A 17813-nucleotide genomic window follows, 5' to 3' on the forward strand; every position below is an offset into this window, starting at 1 on the left:
GCGGTAAGGAAAGCGAGGCACAGTGAGGTTGTTTGGAGCGGCCCCGAAAATGAGTCACAGATGCCAGGAATTGGAAGGGACCGTAAAGGTCAACCCCTACTGGAAGCATGAATCCCCTCTATATAAGCTGCTGCTGAACACCTCGTCTTTTGAGAAATTCTCTACCTCACATTGAAGCCCAAGCCATTTCTGGACAGCTTTGGTTATATTTAATGAGCATCAGTTCAAATGCAAAGTACCTCGGTCTTTCTTGAGTCTTAATCCAATTCCCTGTTCATTAAACCACGTCAGCGGGTTTGATGCCATAAAAATGATTGTAATAAACCACTGGGACCCAAAAATAAGATCGCACATTTTAAATGTTAATTTCTTCTTCATTTGAACTTAGAAACAGGCAAAATGGCATTTCACAAACTTATCGGTGTATTAATATACCCAAATCTAATAAGGTTCTTAAGGGAATCTATCTTCCCTCCAGAGGGGAGGAAAAATCAGAACTGAGAAATGAAAATGGGTAAGTGAGTGAGTTATCTGGGGAAATAGAGCACTTTCAAGTGCAGATTTCATAAATATGACTTTTCGAAAGTGCATCCAAAAAAAAAAAAAAAGCTAGAGGCTTCCCAAAAGAAAAATTGTGTCTCTTAATCGCAAAGGACCTCATAGAAGAGTCTAGTCAAAATGTTTGAGATTAACTCTGTTGTAGTTAGCGCCACCGGCATATTTTGGTCCTGAATTCTGGCTAATGTTAATAGTACTAAAAGTGATACACCTGGCGTGCAACATCTGAAGATGGGTTTCCTGGGCAGCCTTCTGAAAATATGAATAGGGTTCTGGTCAGGGGATTGCAGTGGGTGGATAAGAAGAGTAGAAAAGAGTGAGGCAGAGAAAAAAAGGAACTTTCATTGTGCAGCTATGTCAGATGGAATTGTGGGAGGGCATGTAGCAGAAGTGTTGGCTAGCACCAGTGGTCATGACAACACAGTGGGGTAAGTTGTGATTGCTGAGGTGAAAGGATTCCCTTATTCTTCTACTTGGCACTATGTACAGAATATTTTTCATTTTGACTTGGTCACCATTGCCAAAATGTCTAATTTTCTTCAAGTCTAATTTTCAGCCTCTGTCAAGATTCTTGGTTCTGGATAATGTATTCTTTCTGTATTCTACAGGAAAACGGAGGGAAACAAAATAGATCCATCAAGTCCAAGTCGCTATTTAAATCCGGTCATAAGAACAGCTATTTCACTTATTTACAGGGTGGATGAGCATATTAAATGAGTTAATTATATAAAGTATTTAGAACAGGGTGTGGCATATAGTCAGCACTCAAGAATTGAGTTACTATTGGGATTTTTATGGTTATCATTTCTTTTGTGTTTTCTTCTTTAATGTTTCTTTCCATCACTGATATTTTTATGTATGTTAATCTTATGTCAAATTAACTCTCATGCAAAGCTTTGAGACTATGGTTTAGTGACAGTTAATAGCTCTTTATTGTGGCCTGCAGTTTAGAAATCTCATGGCTCTAACGTGTTGAGATAAACGACTTAAGGCAACCACGGTTCAAAAAACAACCTCTTAAAGGCTATGTGTTGTGAACTCAGGGCTAGAGGCATCTGGCTGGAACTCACTTCCTTGATGGCCTCATCTAGTCCCATCTATGTGCTGAGGACTCCCAATTTAGTATCTCTAGCCCACACCACATTCCTGAACTCTAGACTCATACATTAACTACCTCCTAATCACCTCCATTTGGATGTCTAATAGACATCTCAAATTCAAGCTTAACATGTTCATGACTGAACTCTTAACATCATCCTTATCCCTCCAAACTAGCTCCACCTTTACATTTCCCCATCTCAGGTGATGGCAACTCCATCCTTTGGCTTAGACCAAAAGGCTGAGTCATCTTTGACTCCTCTATTTCTTTCTCATCCAGGCTCCACTTCTTCAGGGCATTATGCCAGCTCAATATTCAAAATATTTCCAGAATCTGGCCATTTCTTACTCCTCTATTCCTATCACCTTTATCTCTTGCCTTGATTTCTCTAGGAGCCACCTGTTTTTACCCTTGCCTCCCTATATTTTATTCTCAATACAACAGCCAGAGTAATCTTTTCATGATGTAAGTCTGATCATGTGGCTCCTCTGCTGAAAACTCTGCAAGGGCTTCCCATTTCATGAGGAGCGGAAGCTCTTCCATGGTCCACAAAACCCTCTATGATCTACAAGGCCATCCTATCGGACCTAGTGTCACACCATCCTTCCCTGCTCACTCTGATCCAACCACACTGCCCTCCTTGTTTGTTATAAATAAAACTTTATTGAAACACGCCACCCTCAATCATTTACATATTGTCTATGGTTGCTTTCTTGCTGCCTCTGCAGTGTGGAGTAGTTGTGACTGAGATCTTATGGCCCATAAAACTTAAGCTATATACTATCCGAATCTTCAGAGAAAAAGTTTGCCGGCTCCTGTTCTACAGAAATGGCTTGGGCTACATTTCACTAAGATTGGCCTTGAGAAAGCAGAAAGTGCTGACTAACCTCCACACTGCATTTGGTGCTCAGCTTCTCAGCTCTTTTTTGATGTGTGTGAAGGGATAGAAGCCAGGCTTCCACCAGGTCTAATGAAGCAGAGGGGATGACCAGTGAGCAGCAATTCTCATTGCCTAGGGTCACCTCTGAATGTGGGAATCAGAGAGAAGTAGGTGACTGATGAGAAGAACATCCAGGCAACGGAGAAAGAGCGAGATGAAGCGAGACAAAACTTTTCTCCCCGCAACAGTTCTCTAGGGTCTTCCTACATTTTCGCCTTCAGAGGACAGAATTCTGCTTGTTGGTGTTTAGTGAATTGAATCTTGTCCTTAGAGACATGCACAGTGATCCCATTGATTCAATGGGCGTCATGGGCCATTCATTCCCACAGACATCTGTGCTGGCTTTAGGCTATTTAGCAAACTCCTAACCAAATCCCAACAAAGTGTTTTTTAATGAGTACTTAATTCTGGTGTGAGGGCAGGTGCTGAGCACACCTAAGTCCTTTCTTTTCCTTCAGGTTTAGCAAGTTTCTCCTTTTTATGGTTTGATAATTACTGCAACCAAAACCCTGAGTCAAGCAGTATTAAACCCACTCAAAGTCAAGAGATGCCTGCTTTTATTGATCTCAGTTGACCTGTTTACTCTCTGAATTCCAATTTAATGGCTCAATTGATTATTCATTTGCATTTTTAATGTCTTTGTGAGCAAAATCATTTTCACATGAATCATCTCTAACTTAATGGGCAACATACAAACTCATTTTGGATTTTCAATTTCAGCATTTATGGAGCAACCGAGTTCAGGTGAACTTAGTGATGAAAAGGAGATTTCAGTTTCTTGTACAAGATGATAGAAATGATAGTTTGATTTTTCTCTTGTGCAAAAGCACCATCACTTATGGGTGCTCACCTGAAATCAGAAGGATGGTTAGGACATCAACTTTTGTGTCATCCTTTTACAAATTGTATTTTGTCTACACACAATTTGAAATCTACAATTACGCTCACACCTGGAGTTGAACTCTTCCTTAAATGCAGAAGTTTCAATATCATTCATTGATTTCTTTTTCTTTTAGATGGTCCTGCTTTGCTGGAGATGGTAGAAATAGTGAAGGAAAATTATACTATAGAGTGTACTATGTAATGTGAAACAATATGATTTTATCAGCTCACGGAATTCTCTATTTACAACGGTATGCGACACGGAAGATCTGACTACACTTACGTTTACAATATAATATTCCATCTCAAGGCTCTTTATATATGCTTGTGGAGTTCATTTGATAATATGTTTTCTTTCTTCACAGCGAGCAGGTGAAGCTCTAAAAATATGACTGCCTGTGGCTTATGCTCCCCAGTAGGACCGTTTTGAATACAATATTTATAAATTGTATATCCAATCACCTACCCTTACTTCTTCCTAAAATAAGATGAAGTACAAAAAATATATAAATGCATATTTCCAGCCAGAATAGTCACTTTTATCTGACAGTTTAAAATGAAACCAGAGTTTAGTGCCAAATAGAGGAGGCTCCCTATCCATCCTCAGGGGAACAGTAAGAGCTAGTGCTTGGTGAAAATGACAGTGAAGAATGAAATACTATTAAAAAGTTTGAAAATGATTTGCTTTATTAATCTTCACTGATAATTTTATTAGTCTTGTTACCAAATGTGTAGATCAAGAAAAGGAGCTAATTTTAATTCTTGGAGAAAAGATATTCAGAAAGTAAATAGTATTATTCCTTCCACACGTTATTACTAAGGCCTTTCCTATATGCCAGGATTATTTGGGAAGTAGATTATAAAAATAAGTTAAAATTCCAATTTTTAGGAATTCCTAGTCTCACAGATATGGAAACAGATCGTTGAAACGTGTGATATAATGCATATATTTACAAAGTGGTATTGAAGTCTATGGTGGTCTCAGAGAGCTTCAAGGTAGCAGTGATATTTGAGCGTGATCATGGAGAATGGGCGAGCTCACCACCTTGGGGGCTGTGCAGAGGATCGTCATGCACAGTGAGGAGCCAGCCTCAGAAAAGAAGAGTCGGGATGAACGTGGGGGTATTAAAGGAATGATTGACTTTTCATTCACAGCTGATGTGAAAGAATAGGGAATGTAGAGAAACTAGTGCCTGGTTAATGAAGATGTAAAGGGCTGAAGAATGAACAGATTGAAATTAGAAAGACAGACTTATGTAGACAATGGAGAGTCATCAGAAGAATTTAAACTGAATGAACCACATTTCCATCCTTCATCCTAAAACAGTAGGTGGAACTTTATTCAGGGCTCATCACAGGGGGTTCTTAATCTCTTTCCCATGAAATGGTCCCCTTTATTGATACAACCTCTAACTGGATTCCTCTTTGTTAACCTACTTTAGAAACTTTTCTAGATATTTACATAGCTACTTATAAAGCTGGAATTTTCAAACTTTCTCGGCATTATTTAAAGAATGGAATCATGATCACAGTCAATATGGCTGGATAAATGAAATTACATCTTTAATATCCTCACTGGATTACAACATTTATCAGAAAAGTGATATTTCTTTTAAAAAAAATCCCCCTAAACATGATGATTAAAGGAACATCAGAAAGGATCAATTCACCAAAAGGAATTGGAATTACCTACACATGGCGTTCCTAAATTAGAAACTCCATTAACTTCACGTAAAAGAGCATTTTCAGAGTCTCCACCTGATGAGTTTAATGCCTATAGAAGACTCTGGTTCCCTTTGTTTGGACCAGACATGGCCAGGTGAAGTTTTGTGGGAGTCCCATACCTGTGCTGTCTTCATACACCACGGTCACTGTTTTCCAGTTGTAGTAGAGGACCAGATCCAGGACCGCCCTGCTGATAGCTGCATAATCTGGGTAGAGGTTGATGTAAAACAAGTCTTTGTTGTCCACTGAGGGGTGTTTCCAGCGGGTCTGTATGTGTGGAACTTCGAGAGCATTGCAAATAGACTGCACAGCACTGACGGAGGAACTATGAGAAGGGCCGAACAGAGCAGCCACACCGAGAGCCAGCTGGTCACACGCTGATGCCCAAAGACAAGGAGTGGGTGGAGAGGGAGGAAGGGAAGGGGGAGAGAAAGAGAGGTTTGTGAATTTAATCTTTCTTTAATATCGCTCTATTTATTTTCACTATTGAAAACTTTCCTCTACCCTCCATCTGTGTGCTGAGGAAATATGCTTAATCCAACTTCCAGTATTCCTGAGATACTAAAATACTGGGAGGTGTAAATGTAGAACTGATCAGCAGCACATCACGGGGCCAACTTCCGGCAAATAAAAATGAGTGGCTGGGCTCACTTCATTACCTTTAATCAGCTGCATCTAAATCTCTTGCTTGGTATAGTGCTTCCCAGGAGCACTGATAGCTAATGTATAAGCCATTTGCCAAGTGAACGTCATGGGGATGAAGTTCTATCATATGACAGGGTGGCAATGAAGATATTAACGAGGTCATAGAATTTGGAACACTTTCTGGGTGGCTGCAAAGTGCCTTAGCTCCTGTCTCCCCACAACCCAGAAAAGTGTTCCAGGCTATTGAAAAACCACTAAAGAATGTTAAGTGACACTGATACCTAATTAATTACAGAATAATAGGATAGCATAGCTTAAAGGGATCTTAGAAGACATTTTGTCCAACCCACTAGTATCAAATACAATGGAGTGAGTCAGGGCCACTGAATAATGGCAGAATTGTCCCAGAGCCCAGAGAACCAGCTCAAGGTCAAGCTTCTCTATACCTCAATATCACCCAACGTGTAGTCTAACAAAATCAAGTGGATACGCATTTAAAAATTAATATATAATATTTATTTATTTTTCACATTAGAAGATTATATACACTCATTAAGAGAATTTAGACTATTTAAACATGTAAGGAAGAAAAAAAGGCCCTGTAATCCCATCATTTTGGGATAATATCTGTTCATAGCTAGTGTTCCAATTTATGAAAAAATTGAATCATTATATAGATACAATTTGATACACTGCTTTCTTCATTTAACACTAAATTTATCACTGAAAGCATGCCCTTTCCCCCAAGTCACTATGATCTTCAAAAGTACATTTTTAGTGTCTGTAGTCTAGCCCATTCCATGAGTATGTCATCAATTATTTAACTATTTCTATGATACTGAACATTTAAGCTGCTCCTAATTTTGGTTACTCTAAGTAATATTATTGTGCTTATCTTAGTTCTCATATTATTCTCTGATTTTTACGTTACTTTCTTACAGTAGATTCCCAGCTAAAAATAAAGGGCATTGAGGGCTGGCCCGGTGGCACAGCAGTTAAGTTTGCACGTTTCGCTTCTCAGTGGCCTGAGGTTTGCTGTTTCAGATCCTAGGTGTGGACAGGGCACCGCGTGGCAAAAGCCACACTGTGGTAGGCGTCCCACATATAAAGTAGAGGAAGATGGGCATGGATGTTAGCTCTGGGCCAGTCTTCCTCAGCAAAAACAGGAGGATTGGCAGCAGATGTTAGCTCAGGGCTAATCTTCCTCAAAAATAAATAAATAAATAAAAAATAAAGGACATTGATCTTTTTTGGTTACTTGATATATATTAACCAAATTCCCTTCCAGAAAGGTTGGGGAATATTTTCTTCTACAATCATGCAAAATAGAGCCTACTCATTTTATGCTGGCATGAATTTATGCTGGAACTAAATAAGTTTAGAGGCACTTCAAATTTATATTTTAATGCTAGTTTAAAAGAATTTGGAACTGCTGAGAGACCATAATTGAGTATTTGAATTAAGCAATAGTAAAATTTATAAATAAAATTGTGTTAACTTTTATAATAATGTCATTCTACAAATAAAAGTAAGTAGAAAAACCATATGGCTTTGTCAAAATCATCTGACTTGATTTAGAGAGAAAAATTAATAAACAAAATTTTGAGTGTCATATTCCACATATCTATGGGACAGCAAATGTTGACAGTAATTCGCAAGGAAAACTTTCTGATACTGTGCTCTTTGGCACTGAATTACTTCGTGAGATATGAAGACGTAATTTTCTGCATTAAGTGCCATAAGCGTAAACTGCCAGTGTCCTCAGAGGTTCATTTTCTGTGCTTTCATTGGTTAGCAAGATAAAATGAGAGCACGAGAGTACATAAACTGTTGTTTTGTCTGGCATAGATGATGGATTGAGATTCCTGCTAATATTTAGTCTTGGGATGCTAATATTACTTGACAGAAAATCAATCCTTTTGAATTCTGTTTGCCAGCAAATTACCAGTTTTAAGAAGCTTTGGGGGTGTTTAATTTACGAGTATGGCAGGTACTTCAGATCACAAAAAAGCCTTCAATTTTTGTGTGGGTTGAAATATCATTGTTAAATGTGGTTGGCTTTCTAAGATACTCGCTCAACGATGTTTGTGTGTGCACATGTGTGTGACAAAGAGGGAGAGAGAGAGAGAGAAAGAGAGATCTAACTCAGGGATATTTATGTGAAGATGCCTTGTAAACTTCAAAGTACTGTATAAAGTTTTATTATTTGTTCATAGACGACTCTGATCTATGTAGTATCTGCAACTCCGTCAACCTTTAAAAAGAAAATATTCCTATGGTCATGCGGTAGATAGGAAAAAATCTGATACTATTCACTTTTTATCTGTGATCCCTGGAAAATAAGTGTTACATTTTGTTTGTAAATATCAGAAAGAATCTTTCAGAAGAGTATATTAAGTGAACTTATCTGATGATCCCAACTGGGTTAATTCTATGTAGAAACAATGAGGATTTAGTTACTTAGAAATCAGCATGAACATGGCATTCATTGTATCCCATTTCCTTGTGTGTATTTAATGGGGAAAACACTTTTCTGTGAGGGAAAGAGCCCCTTGTATTCTGGGGTGATGAGCAGACTTTGTTTCCACATAAACATCTGTGTTGAGTCTCAGCAGCTCCCCTCTTAGAAGCCACATTTCAAGTACGTGGAGTGTGACTGCGCCTTGAAGAGTCATGTTGGAAGTGTCTAGGGGATGTGTAAACAGGCCCCACAGTTCCAGCGACTCCTTCCATAAGAGAAAGTTTGCAGTCTACATATAAATTACTTCTGGGAACTTGTCTTCTGTACAGAAGCAAAAGAGAATCAAATGCAGACATTGTTCTCATAGGTTAATCTTCATATTTCTACGATTTTGTGGAAAGGGATTTAAAAAAAAAAACCTGTTGAGAAGATGCTAGGTAAACCCAGTAGTCTACAATCTGTTAAAATTCAGGGTGTGAGTTATGTGTGTTGTGGGCATTTCCACATGCTCAGTGGATGTGACCTTCCAAAAAAGTTTTATTTGACTGCACTGTACAATTTCATGGTGGTATCTCAGCCTCAGGAAGGAAAAACAGATCAAGCTTGACATTTTCCATTCACAGCTGGACCAGTTAATCATAGAGTGGAGGGCACTGAAGGGGAAGCTAATCAGAAAGGCCCAGAAAACAGAGCTGGGCAACATCCATTAGGACAGTTCAGATTGCACTGGACGGTGACACGGAGGACCCAGATTTGCTGCAACCCATTTGCACAAAGATGTCCACTTTGAAAAAGGGCAGATAGCAAAAAAAAGTGACTTCTAGAGCAGATGTATCACCCAAAGAAGCTTTTAAAAGTGTGAAAATAGTTACCTCTCCGTGAGGCTTCGAAACTATCAAAAAGGTTAATTCTCTGGATGTCATAGGTTAATGTGGTGTTGGGCATCAGGGTTCGATTTCTGTTGATGCTGGTGACTGCGAATTTGAACGCTAATTCTTCGACATTAACAGGTTCATTCTCCACAGTTTCAAATATCCCTCCTGCAGAAGCAAAAGAGATTCATGAGAAGCATCAGTTACATTATTCATGTGTAGTTTTTAAGAAGAAGAATATAAATGATATAAACAAAAGGTCCAAAAGAATAAACGTAGGAATGGTCAAGACAGATCCCAAACTCAGTGCTAAAAGTTAAGTTTATCAGCAGATGTCGCATGCAGATAAATGGGTCTAACTTCATAAGGAAGACTAAGATTTCAAATCCAATTTTGGACTGTATAATACTTCACAGATGGCAAGTGCATTCAAATATTTAGTATCATGCAAAGTATAACTGATAATACGGGGGAGGGTGATTTCCTGTAGTTCCGACATGAATCACATTGTGGTTGACCCAAACATAATTTTAGCAGCATCCTAGTAGAACCATCCTTCCTTAGAAGGAAGCTCCTTCTATTCAGAAGCAGACATTCTAGATTCTAGAAGGATCAGGCGGAGAGTTGAGTGGGGTCAAAATGAGACATACATATACTTAGATTTTTCAGAATGAAAACACCACTTCAATTCCTTGTGGCTCAGAAGTCTGGGGTCATATTCTAGTACTTTCCAAAGTGCATGGCCAGATCCAAAGAATTGTTTTCTTTTGTCTTTTGTCTTGAGAAACTGGTCCTGCCCAAAAGCAAACCTGTGTCCTCTCTCTGGAGAAATATTTTCGTCCACTGAACAAACACATCCACTAAGCCTCTGATGCCTTAAACATGAGGATCTCATCACGAGCAACACTACAAACTATCAGAGCTTAAAACCTCATCAGAGAATTTAGCTCTGACTTTGCTTGACATGTTGATGTGGATAGAAGCAATTGAAGTATTGTTAATTTCACATTTTTAATGTTCTTTAAGAGTGGTCCTGGGATTATCAATAGAAACAGGTCATACAGTAGAAGCTCTCTTAACTGACCTCCACTTAACTTACACCTTGATTGACCAATACTCCACATTTCCTTTGAAAAAATATATTAATTGGTTGGTGCCCATGGAATGCTGAATATTTGTGACTGGCAGACTGCTGTTTATCTTCTCTTAATAAAGTGATTCTTTACCAAAGGCCAGTTGTAGATTTTTTCCAAATTTGTCTGTGCTAGATTGATTTGCAAATGCTTTAAGTTCTCTCTCCACTTATAAAAAACAAAACAGGGGCTGGCCCCATGGTGTTGTGGTTGAGTTTGCAAGTTCCCCTTCAGTGGTCTGGGGTACACAAGGTTCAAATCCTGGGCATGGACCTACACACTGCTCATCAAGCCACACTGGGACAGGTGTCCTACATATAAAATAGAGGAAGATTCACACAGATGTTAGCTCAGGGCCAATCTTCCTCACCAAAAAAAAAAAAAAAGACAAATAAGAAGAATATAAACAGAAGAAACTGAAAATCTCAAACGTCACAAAATGGATATGACTTGTGTATATTCCTTCTTGGAAAAAGAACTCCAATTGGCAGACTCTAATTCAAAGAAGTTACTTTGATTCTATTTTCAAAAGATAGTAAACAAATACACGGCTATCATTTTTAAGTAAAAATTATTTCTGGAGGACAATTTCCTTCTAAACTGACTTTCTCAAATAACCGACTACAGTGAGGGGTTATAAAAACTAAGAAGGTTTGTATTGGACTATTTTGGCTCACTTTGGCTCTTTTATATACTGGTGATATGAGATATTCATGTGTAGATCATTTCCTTGTTCAACTAGAGTTGAATGCCATGTGACATGGTATATGACCGGTTAACCTTTCCCCATGGATTCACATTGGACATTTAATCTGAAATCAACTTTAGGAAAAATTTTTCTCTTAGGTGACTTTGTCTTTTTTCTTTGTTAGACAATGGTAAGCAGGTCCTTTTGAGGGACTATCAGCTTCTCTCAGAACTCGTAGTAGATGCTCAACAGTGAGATGGGAAGCATGCATAATAGACACGTGGTCACCAGAATAAGGTGGATGTCAGGGAGGTTTACTACCATGATCAAGCTGACCCACAATTGGAATAGCCGTGGCTTGAGATCCAAAATGGTTTGGTGTTAGGCTTCCACAGTAATTATTAGCAATTATTTGTTTACTTGTCCATCTCCCCAAGCACAGGGTGAAAACTCTCATGAAGATAGACTGTGTCTTATTCAGAATCACCATCCTTATGAAGACCAAACTTTTATAAGATATTCAGCCTGCAACTATTTAGTGGAAAAGTCAACCATCGGCTCAGATGTAAGCGCCATCAATTTGTATAAGGCAGGCTGGTAGGAGGGAAGAAATATCTGAATTGGAGTCAGAAGTGCTGAATTGTGGACCTTGATCCACCTGCTTCCTCTTTAAGAAGGTCTTTTAAATACCAGGAAGAAAGTAACTATGAAATAGCTCTTTCATTACTAACATTTCATTTAAACCTTATAACATTCCAGGTAGGAGGTAGTGTTCCTTTTTTTAATAAATGAAAAAGATGAACAGAGAGATCACACATTTTGCCCGGCTTATTCAGTCACCAAGCCTTGTCTGTGATGAACTCAGGTGTTTGATTCATCAAGTTATTTCTGATGCCCTTCAGGTCTAAATGTGGGCTGATAAAGCTGCCTTCCCCACTTTGGAGGATTGCTCTGTAAAGGAAATGATATATTGCAGTGAAAGTGCCCTGGACACTCCATCATCCTGCAGAAATCAGTTAGTATTATTACGCACAGATGATGAGGATAAAAGTGAAATTGGCACTTGTAGAACTGCCTGCTCACTTCAAAACTGGTTCTTTGGTATATAGTTGTCTTTTACATAAAGCTGAATGTACCTGGCTTTAAGAGAATGATAAATGTTTTTATTATGTACTTAGGGGGTGTGTAGGTTAACTCTGTTTCATCATTTTGGGGGCAATTTTCTTTCATTCCTTCCCCAAACAAGCATTATAAATGGTGTCATTAGCTCTAAGACCCCAGGACACTCTCCGTTTTTTCTTAGAGAGGGCTGCTGGTAAATCCCAAACACCTACAGTGAAGTGAGTGATAGAGAGGGCTGGGGTGGTACCAATAAAGTGAAATCTGGTAGAAACAGGAGAAAGTTATTAATAGGAGCCAGACCAATACCTTACATGGGAGCACATTCTTAAGCATTAGCTGCTTCCTCTCTCCTCCTTCTCCTCAAAGCTTCTGATTTAACAAAACTTAGTTGCAGAGTGTTTGATAAGAGGAGTAGAGTGACACATACCTAGGGACACGTGTGATTTTTTTTTGTGTGTATGTGTGAGGAAGATTAGCCCTGAGCTAACATTTGTTGCCAATCCTCCCCTTTTGGCTTGAGGAGGATTGTCGCTGAGCTAACATCTGTGCCATTCTTCCTTTACTGTATTTGTGGGATGCCGCCACAGCACAACTCGATGAGTGGTGTGCAGGTCTGCGCCCAGGATCCAAACCCATGACCCCGGGCTGCCAAAGCAGAACATGCAAACTTAACCACTATGCCACTGGGCCAGCACCTGCATGAGTTTTTTTGTTTTTCTGTTTTTTGATTTGTGGGTGTGGGCTTGTCAATAAGACGTTTCAGGTCTTTGGAGTTCTCCATGTAGTGAACCTCTGGCCTTGGTCATCTGGATGCCCTGATCCCATGATTTTCAGAGGAGGAATCCCTACCTCGGTCCTTCCTCTGTTCCTTTTCCTTCTCTGCTCTTCTCCCTCCCTTTGGCCTTACTCTTCTCTTTTTTTCCTAATGATGCGGGCTCGGTGAGTCGAGGAGTTGAAAGGAAGATTTGTTGGACTCTCAAGGTCTGGGAGTAGTGCTCTTTTATTCAGAGAATAGCATGGAGTAGCATGGGGACAGGACCCATGGGCAGTAAGAGCTGCAGGCATGGGGCAGGACCCATGTGCAGGAAGAGCTGCAAACATGGGTTGAGGGTAGGGCTAAATTTAAGGTACATGTAATGTGAATTATCTCTTTACAAGACAAAGGAAAGATTACATAAAAAAGTTGTTAAAATGGTATCAGTGCAGGTGGAGTCCGGTTATTGGGTGGTCCTATAACTTTAGATAAGAACCAGATTGGATTAAGTCAGGATGTCCTTGCCTTCCCCATTAAGAGTTTCTAGAGATAAGGTCATCCCCCTCTCTTCCTGGTGCAGAGAGGGAGACAACCCCACAGATGGAGACCTCCCTTACAAATGTAAATATCTCTTAACAAAGGGCAAGCAAATTCCACTTTTCAGAGCCTCTTTCCTGTCTGCAGTTTTCAAAAGCAACCAGCCCAAAATAATCCTCATCACTAATATAGAAGAAGCTACAGGCATGAGTCAACAGAAGCTGGGTAGCACTGTTGAGGACAGGACATTGTGGACATCACTCATTCATAGGGTCGCCAGGAGTAGGAGCCGACTTGACAGCACTAAACAACAATGCCTCCTTCTTTCTCTCTTTCTCTCTCTTTTTCTCATTTAAGCTGAGCTGAGCATGACTTCCCTTTAAAATTCAATGGGCCATGGAAGGGTTAGGAAAAGTGAAACTGAGAAACTAGCTTAGGCTCAAGGGACAGCCTCCCCACTCTGCCATCACCTTATTTTTTCTAAATTGCCTAAGTCAAGTCAGCCGGTGAGGAAAGAAAGCAGAAATGAAGATGAAGAAGCAGCTTTTTCTTTTTACTGTAACTCTTGAGAAGTAGAGCGTGGCAGATGGAGTGCAGGAGGGTGAGAAACCTCAAAATCCACGTGCCTGTTTTCCATGTTCACTTTCATCACTCATGGTCACACCTCATATGTACTGTTGGGGAGGGAAAAATCCTCTTTCTTCCCTTCTTGTGTTCTCACGGCTGGACTAATAATAAAATTGACACAAGACCTGATTAACAGGAGAAAAGCCTGGTTTAATATGTATGTATTGGAGATCGTAAAGAAATGATGCTATGAGAGTGAATAAAGCAGGCAGTATATATATCTTTTAAACAAAGAAACATAAATTTATGAGGAATGACAAGACAAAGAAAGTTAGACTTGAGGTATGTGATTAGTGAGGAATTTAAGCAGAGATTAGACTTGAGGTAGTAAATTAGGAAGGTTTGTTGAAGCGGCTTCTCGGCCCTGAGTTCCTAGCTCTGGTAATCAGGATGCAGGAGAGCACCTTTCACGTGGGAGATTTATTTCCTGCATTCAGAGAGAACAGAGACAGGAGGCTCAGAATGCCCTTTTTGCTTCTCAAGTAACTTTAATTCAAAATAATTGATAGGCTATTGTGGGATACTTTGGGGTAGGCTGCCCTGGGCCCAACAGTACCCAAAGTATAAGAAGTATTATTTATTTTTTAATATATAACTAGTTTTTCTACTTTCTGTTATGCAAATTACGTGAAAATATTTTCTCTTATGTGAATTAGATTGAGTGAGTACAGATCACACACTGGTCCTTGTAGACTGGTTATGTGTGATGTTATGATTTATAATAAGAAATATATATTTGGTCTTCAGTCCAATTTCTGGCACGGAACTCCTAAACTCTTGGAATTTCTTAAGTGATGAGAACAATTAAAATGTCTTTTGTTATGTTAATAAGGTGACTTCTGGAAGACTCCTAAGGATGGGGGCTGGTTACCAGGAGAACCAACCATGCGATTAGAGGGCTGGAACTTTCAGTCCTGCTCCCCTGACCTCTGGGGAGGTGAGAGGGGTGGAGGCTGAGATCAGTCCTGTTGTGGAGGATCAGAATTGGCCACTCCAAAATGTGTCTCTTTGGCTTGATTATTTTTAGGAACAAAAGAGTGAAAGAAACTTTGACCTCCTCCCCCAACTGACTAAAAAATTTAAAATAGAAGGACCTGTTCCAGGAAGGAGCTAATACCACAAGATAACTGTAATGTAATGTAAAAGGAGTTTCTCAGGTCCCATTGCCTGGCGTTTCCATTTCCATCTTCATGTAAATTGCCTTCCACCCCCTTGAAGTCCCAAACCACTACCCCTAACATCCTTCTTTGTCTTTAGCCAGAGATCGTATTTAAGATGAGAACCTCCACCATTTTGGTGAGTTGCTCAGTTTTCCTGAGTCTCTCTCATGTATACATGTTACAAAGCTTTGTTTGATTTTCTCCTGTTATTTTGTCTCATGTGAATTTAATCTGTAGCCCAGCCAGAAGGACCAGCAGGGTAGAGGATATGTCTTCTTCCCCTACAATGTATGTGTAATAAAGCCTCCATAAAAATTCAAAATGATGGGGTTTGGAGAGCTTCCAGGTTGGTGAACACCTGGAGATTTAAGGAGAGTAGTGGGTTTGGAAAGGGTATGGAGGATCCGCTAGGATCTTTTCCCATACTTTGCCCTAGGAATCTCTTCCATCAGGCCGTTTCTGAGTTACATCCTTTTATAATAAACTTATAATCTAGTAAGCAAAAATTTTCTCTGACTTCTGTGAGCCACTCTAGCAAGTTAGTCAAACCCAAGGAGGGCGTCATTGGAACCTCCAATCTATGGTCAGTCAACTAGAAAGCACAGGTGACAACCTGGATTTGCTATTGGCATCTGAAGTGGAGGGCAGTCTTGTAGGACTGAGCCCTTAACCTGAGGAATCTGATGCTATCTCCAGGTAGATAGTATTAGAATGGTGTTGAATTGTAGGATACCCAGCTGGTGTCAGAGAACTGCTTGATGCTGTGGGGAAACCCCAACCTCCCTGCGCCGCCCCACATACTTATGTTGGAATTGGAATCAGAACCCTCTTAATATGGTTAGGTTGATGAGGATCAAGGCTGCCTCAGGGATAAAAGCCTAAGGCATCCTGCCCTGCATACCAATCTATACCATCTTCTGGAAGCCTGGGACGTCCAGACCTGATCAGATTTGATTCTTATCTAAAGTTATAGGACCACCCAATAACCAGACCCTACCTATACTGATACTATTTTAATGACTTTTTTTTACATGATGTTTCCTTTGTCTTGTAAAGAGATAACTCACATACCTACGCCTTAAATTTAGCCCTACCCTCAATCCATGTTTGCAGCTCTTCACTGCCCACAGGTCCTGTTCCCATGCTATTCTCTGAATAAAGGAGCACTACTGCCAGACCTTGAGAGTCCAAGAAATCTTTCTTTCGACTCCTCAGCTCACTGAGCCCATATCAAGGTGGCTAACTTCTGTCCTATCACCAACAGGAAGCTTAAACAGGGGTCAAGGTTGTCATGAATATATACACCCCAAGTGTTCCCCCGTCTCACCCACTGTTTGCAACCTGATGTTATGGCAAATAATGATTTAGACACATTGTCCAAACTGAAAGGTCAGAAAGTGGAAGAAGTTGGATCTTTTGAGTCAGGCTCTGACTACCTGTGTGAATATTTGTGTCATTTAAAACGATAAGAGTAAAATCTAATATCCTATAAACGAGAAGATAGACGTAAGTCCTGGAAAATGAACACCTTTTCTTAATAAACATGTGTAATTAGGCTTTGTTTCGAAGGGCCTATGAGTCATTGTCTTAGTTTTTCCCTGTTGTTCTCTGCTGGGAAGGATAGATGTTGGTACCAGTAAGGCTAATGTGAAAGAGTTTCTCCCTTACACTCTGCATCACCCACCTGAGAAAAAGTGCCTCAGGTAGTCACTAAACAAAGAGTATGAAACAATAATGAGGGTGCCCACATTCTGGAGGAGTTGTGAAAGTCAAAAACAACTCTTTTTTCGTACAAGGCCACTTGGAGATGTGGGGGCAGGGCTGCCCAGGGAAGCCCTAGGGGTGTGGCTTCCTTGGGCAAAGCCATAATGTGGGCCCTGTCACCATAGAGAGCCACTCCAGTGCCCTGCCAGGCTGTGGGATTGATGCTGCCCCCTAGTGGGTCCAAGAGACGGATCATCGAGCCAAAGAGGATTATTCTCAAAACTTAAGCTCTCTTGGAGTTTGTCTTGTTAGGTTTTGGACTTGGTTGGGACCCGTCACCTCTTTCTTCTTTCTGATTTCTCCCTTTTAGAATGGGAATGTCCATTACGCCTGTCCCAGCATTGTATTTTGCACATAGCTTGTTTGGTTTCACAAGTTCACAGCTGGGGAAGAATTTTGCCTTAGGATAAATTGTACCTTGAATCTCACTCGTATCTGATTTAGATAAAATTTAGATGACAGTTGGCTTTAGACTTTAGAGTTGATGCTGGAACAAGTTAAGACCTTTGGGGCTGTTGGGATAAAATGAATGTATTCTGCATGTGAGAAGGATGTGAATTTTGGAGGGGCCCAGGGCGGAAAGCTGCGGACTAAATGTTTGTATCTCCCCTCAAATTCATATATGGAAGCCTTAATGTGATAATAGTTGGAGGTAGGGACTTTGGGGAGTAATTAGGTCATGAGAATGGAGCCCTCATAATGATATGTGTCCTTATAAGAAGAGGAAGAGAGCTAGCTCTTTCTTTCTCTCTGCACCATGTGAAAAGAAGAGAGAAGAAGGTCATCTACAAGCCAGGAAGTGGATTCTCACCAGACCAGGACCTGCAACACCTTAACTTGGGCTTC

General features: G+C 40.0%; 1 protein-coding gene across 1 annotated transcript in view; it reads right to left on the reverse strand.

The window, feature by feature from the left end:
- The window catches only part of GRIK1 (glutamate ionotropic receptor kainate type subunit 1), a 358376-nt gene that overhangs the window by 124779 nt on the left and 215784 nt on the right, over positions 1-17813 (reverse strand). Inside the window, exons 2-3 of the mRNA XM_046648216.1 lie at positions 9183-9350; positions 5324-5581 (exon numbers count right to left, since the gene is read on the reverse strand). Of these exons, the coding sequence (XP_046504172.1) occupies positions 5324-5581; positions 9183-9350 (426 nt within the window). The remainder of the gene's footprint in view (positions 1-5323; positions 5582-9182; positions 9351-17813) is intronic.

The sequence above is a fragment of the Equus quagga genome, chromosome 21, assembly GCF_021613505.1.
Source record: "Equus quagga isolate Etosha38 chromosome 21, UCLA_HA_Equagga_1.0, whole genome shotgun sequence".
NCBI classification, from domain to species: Eukaryota; Metazoa; Chordata; class Mammalia; order Perissodactyla; family Equidae; genus Equus; species Equus quagga.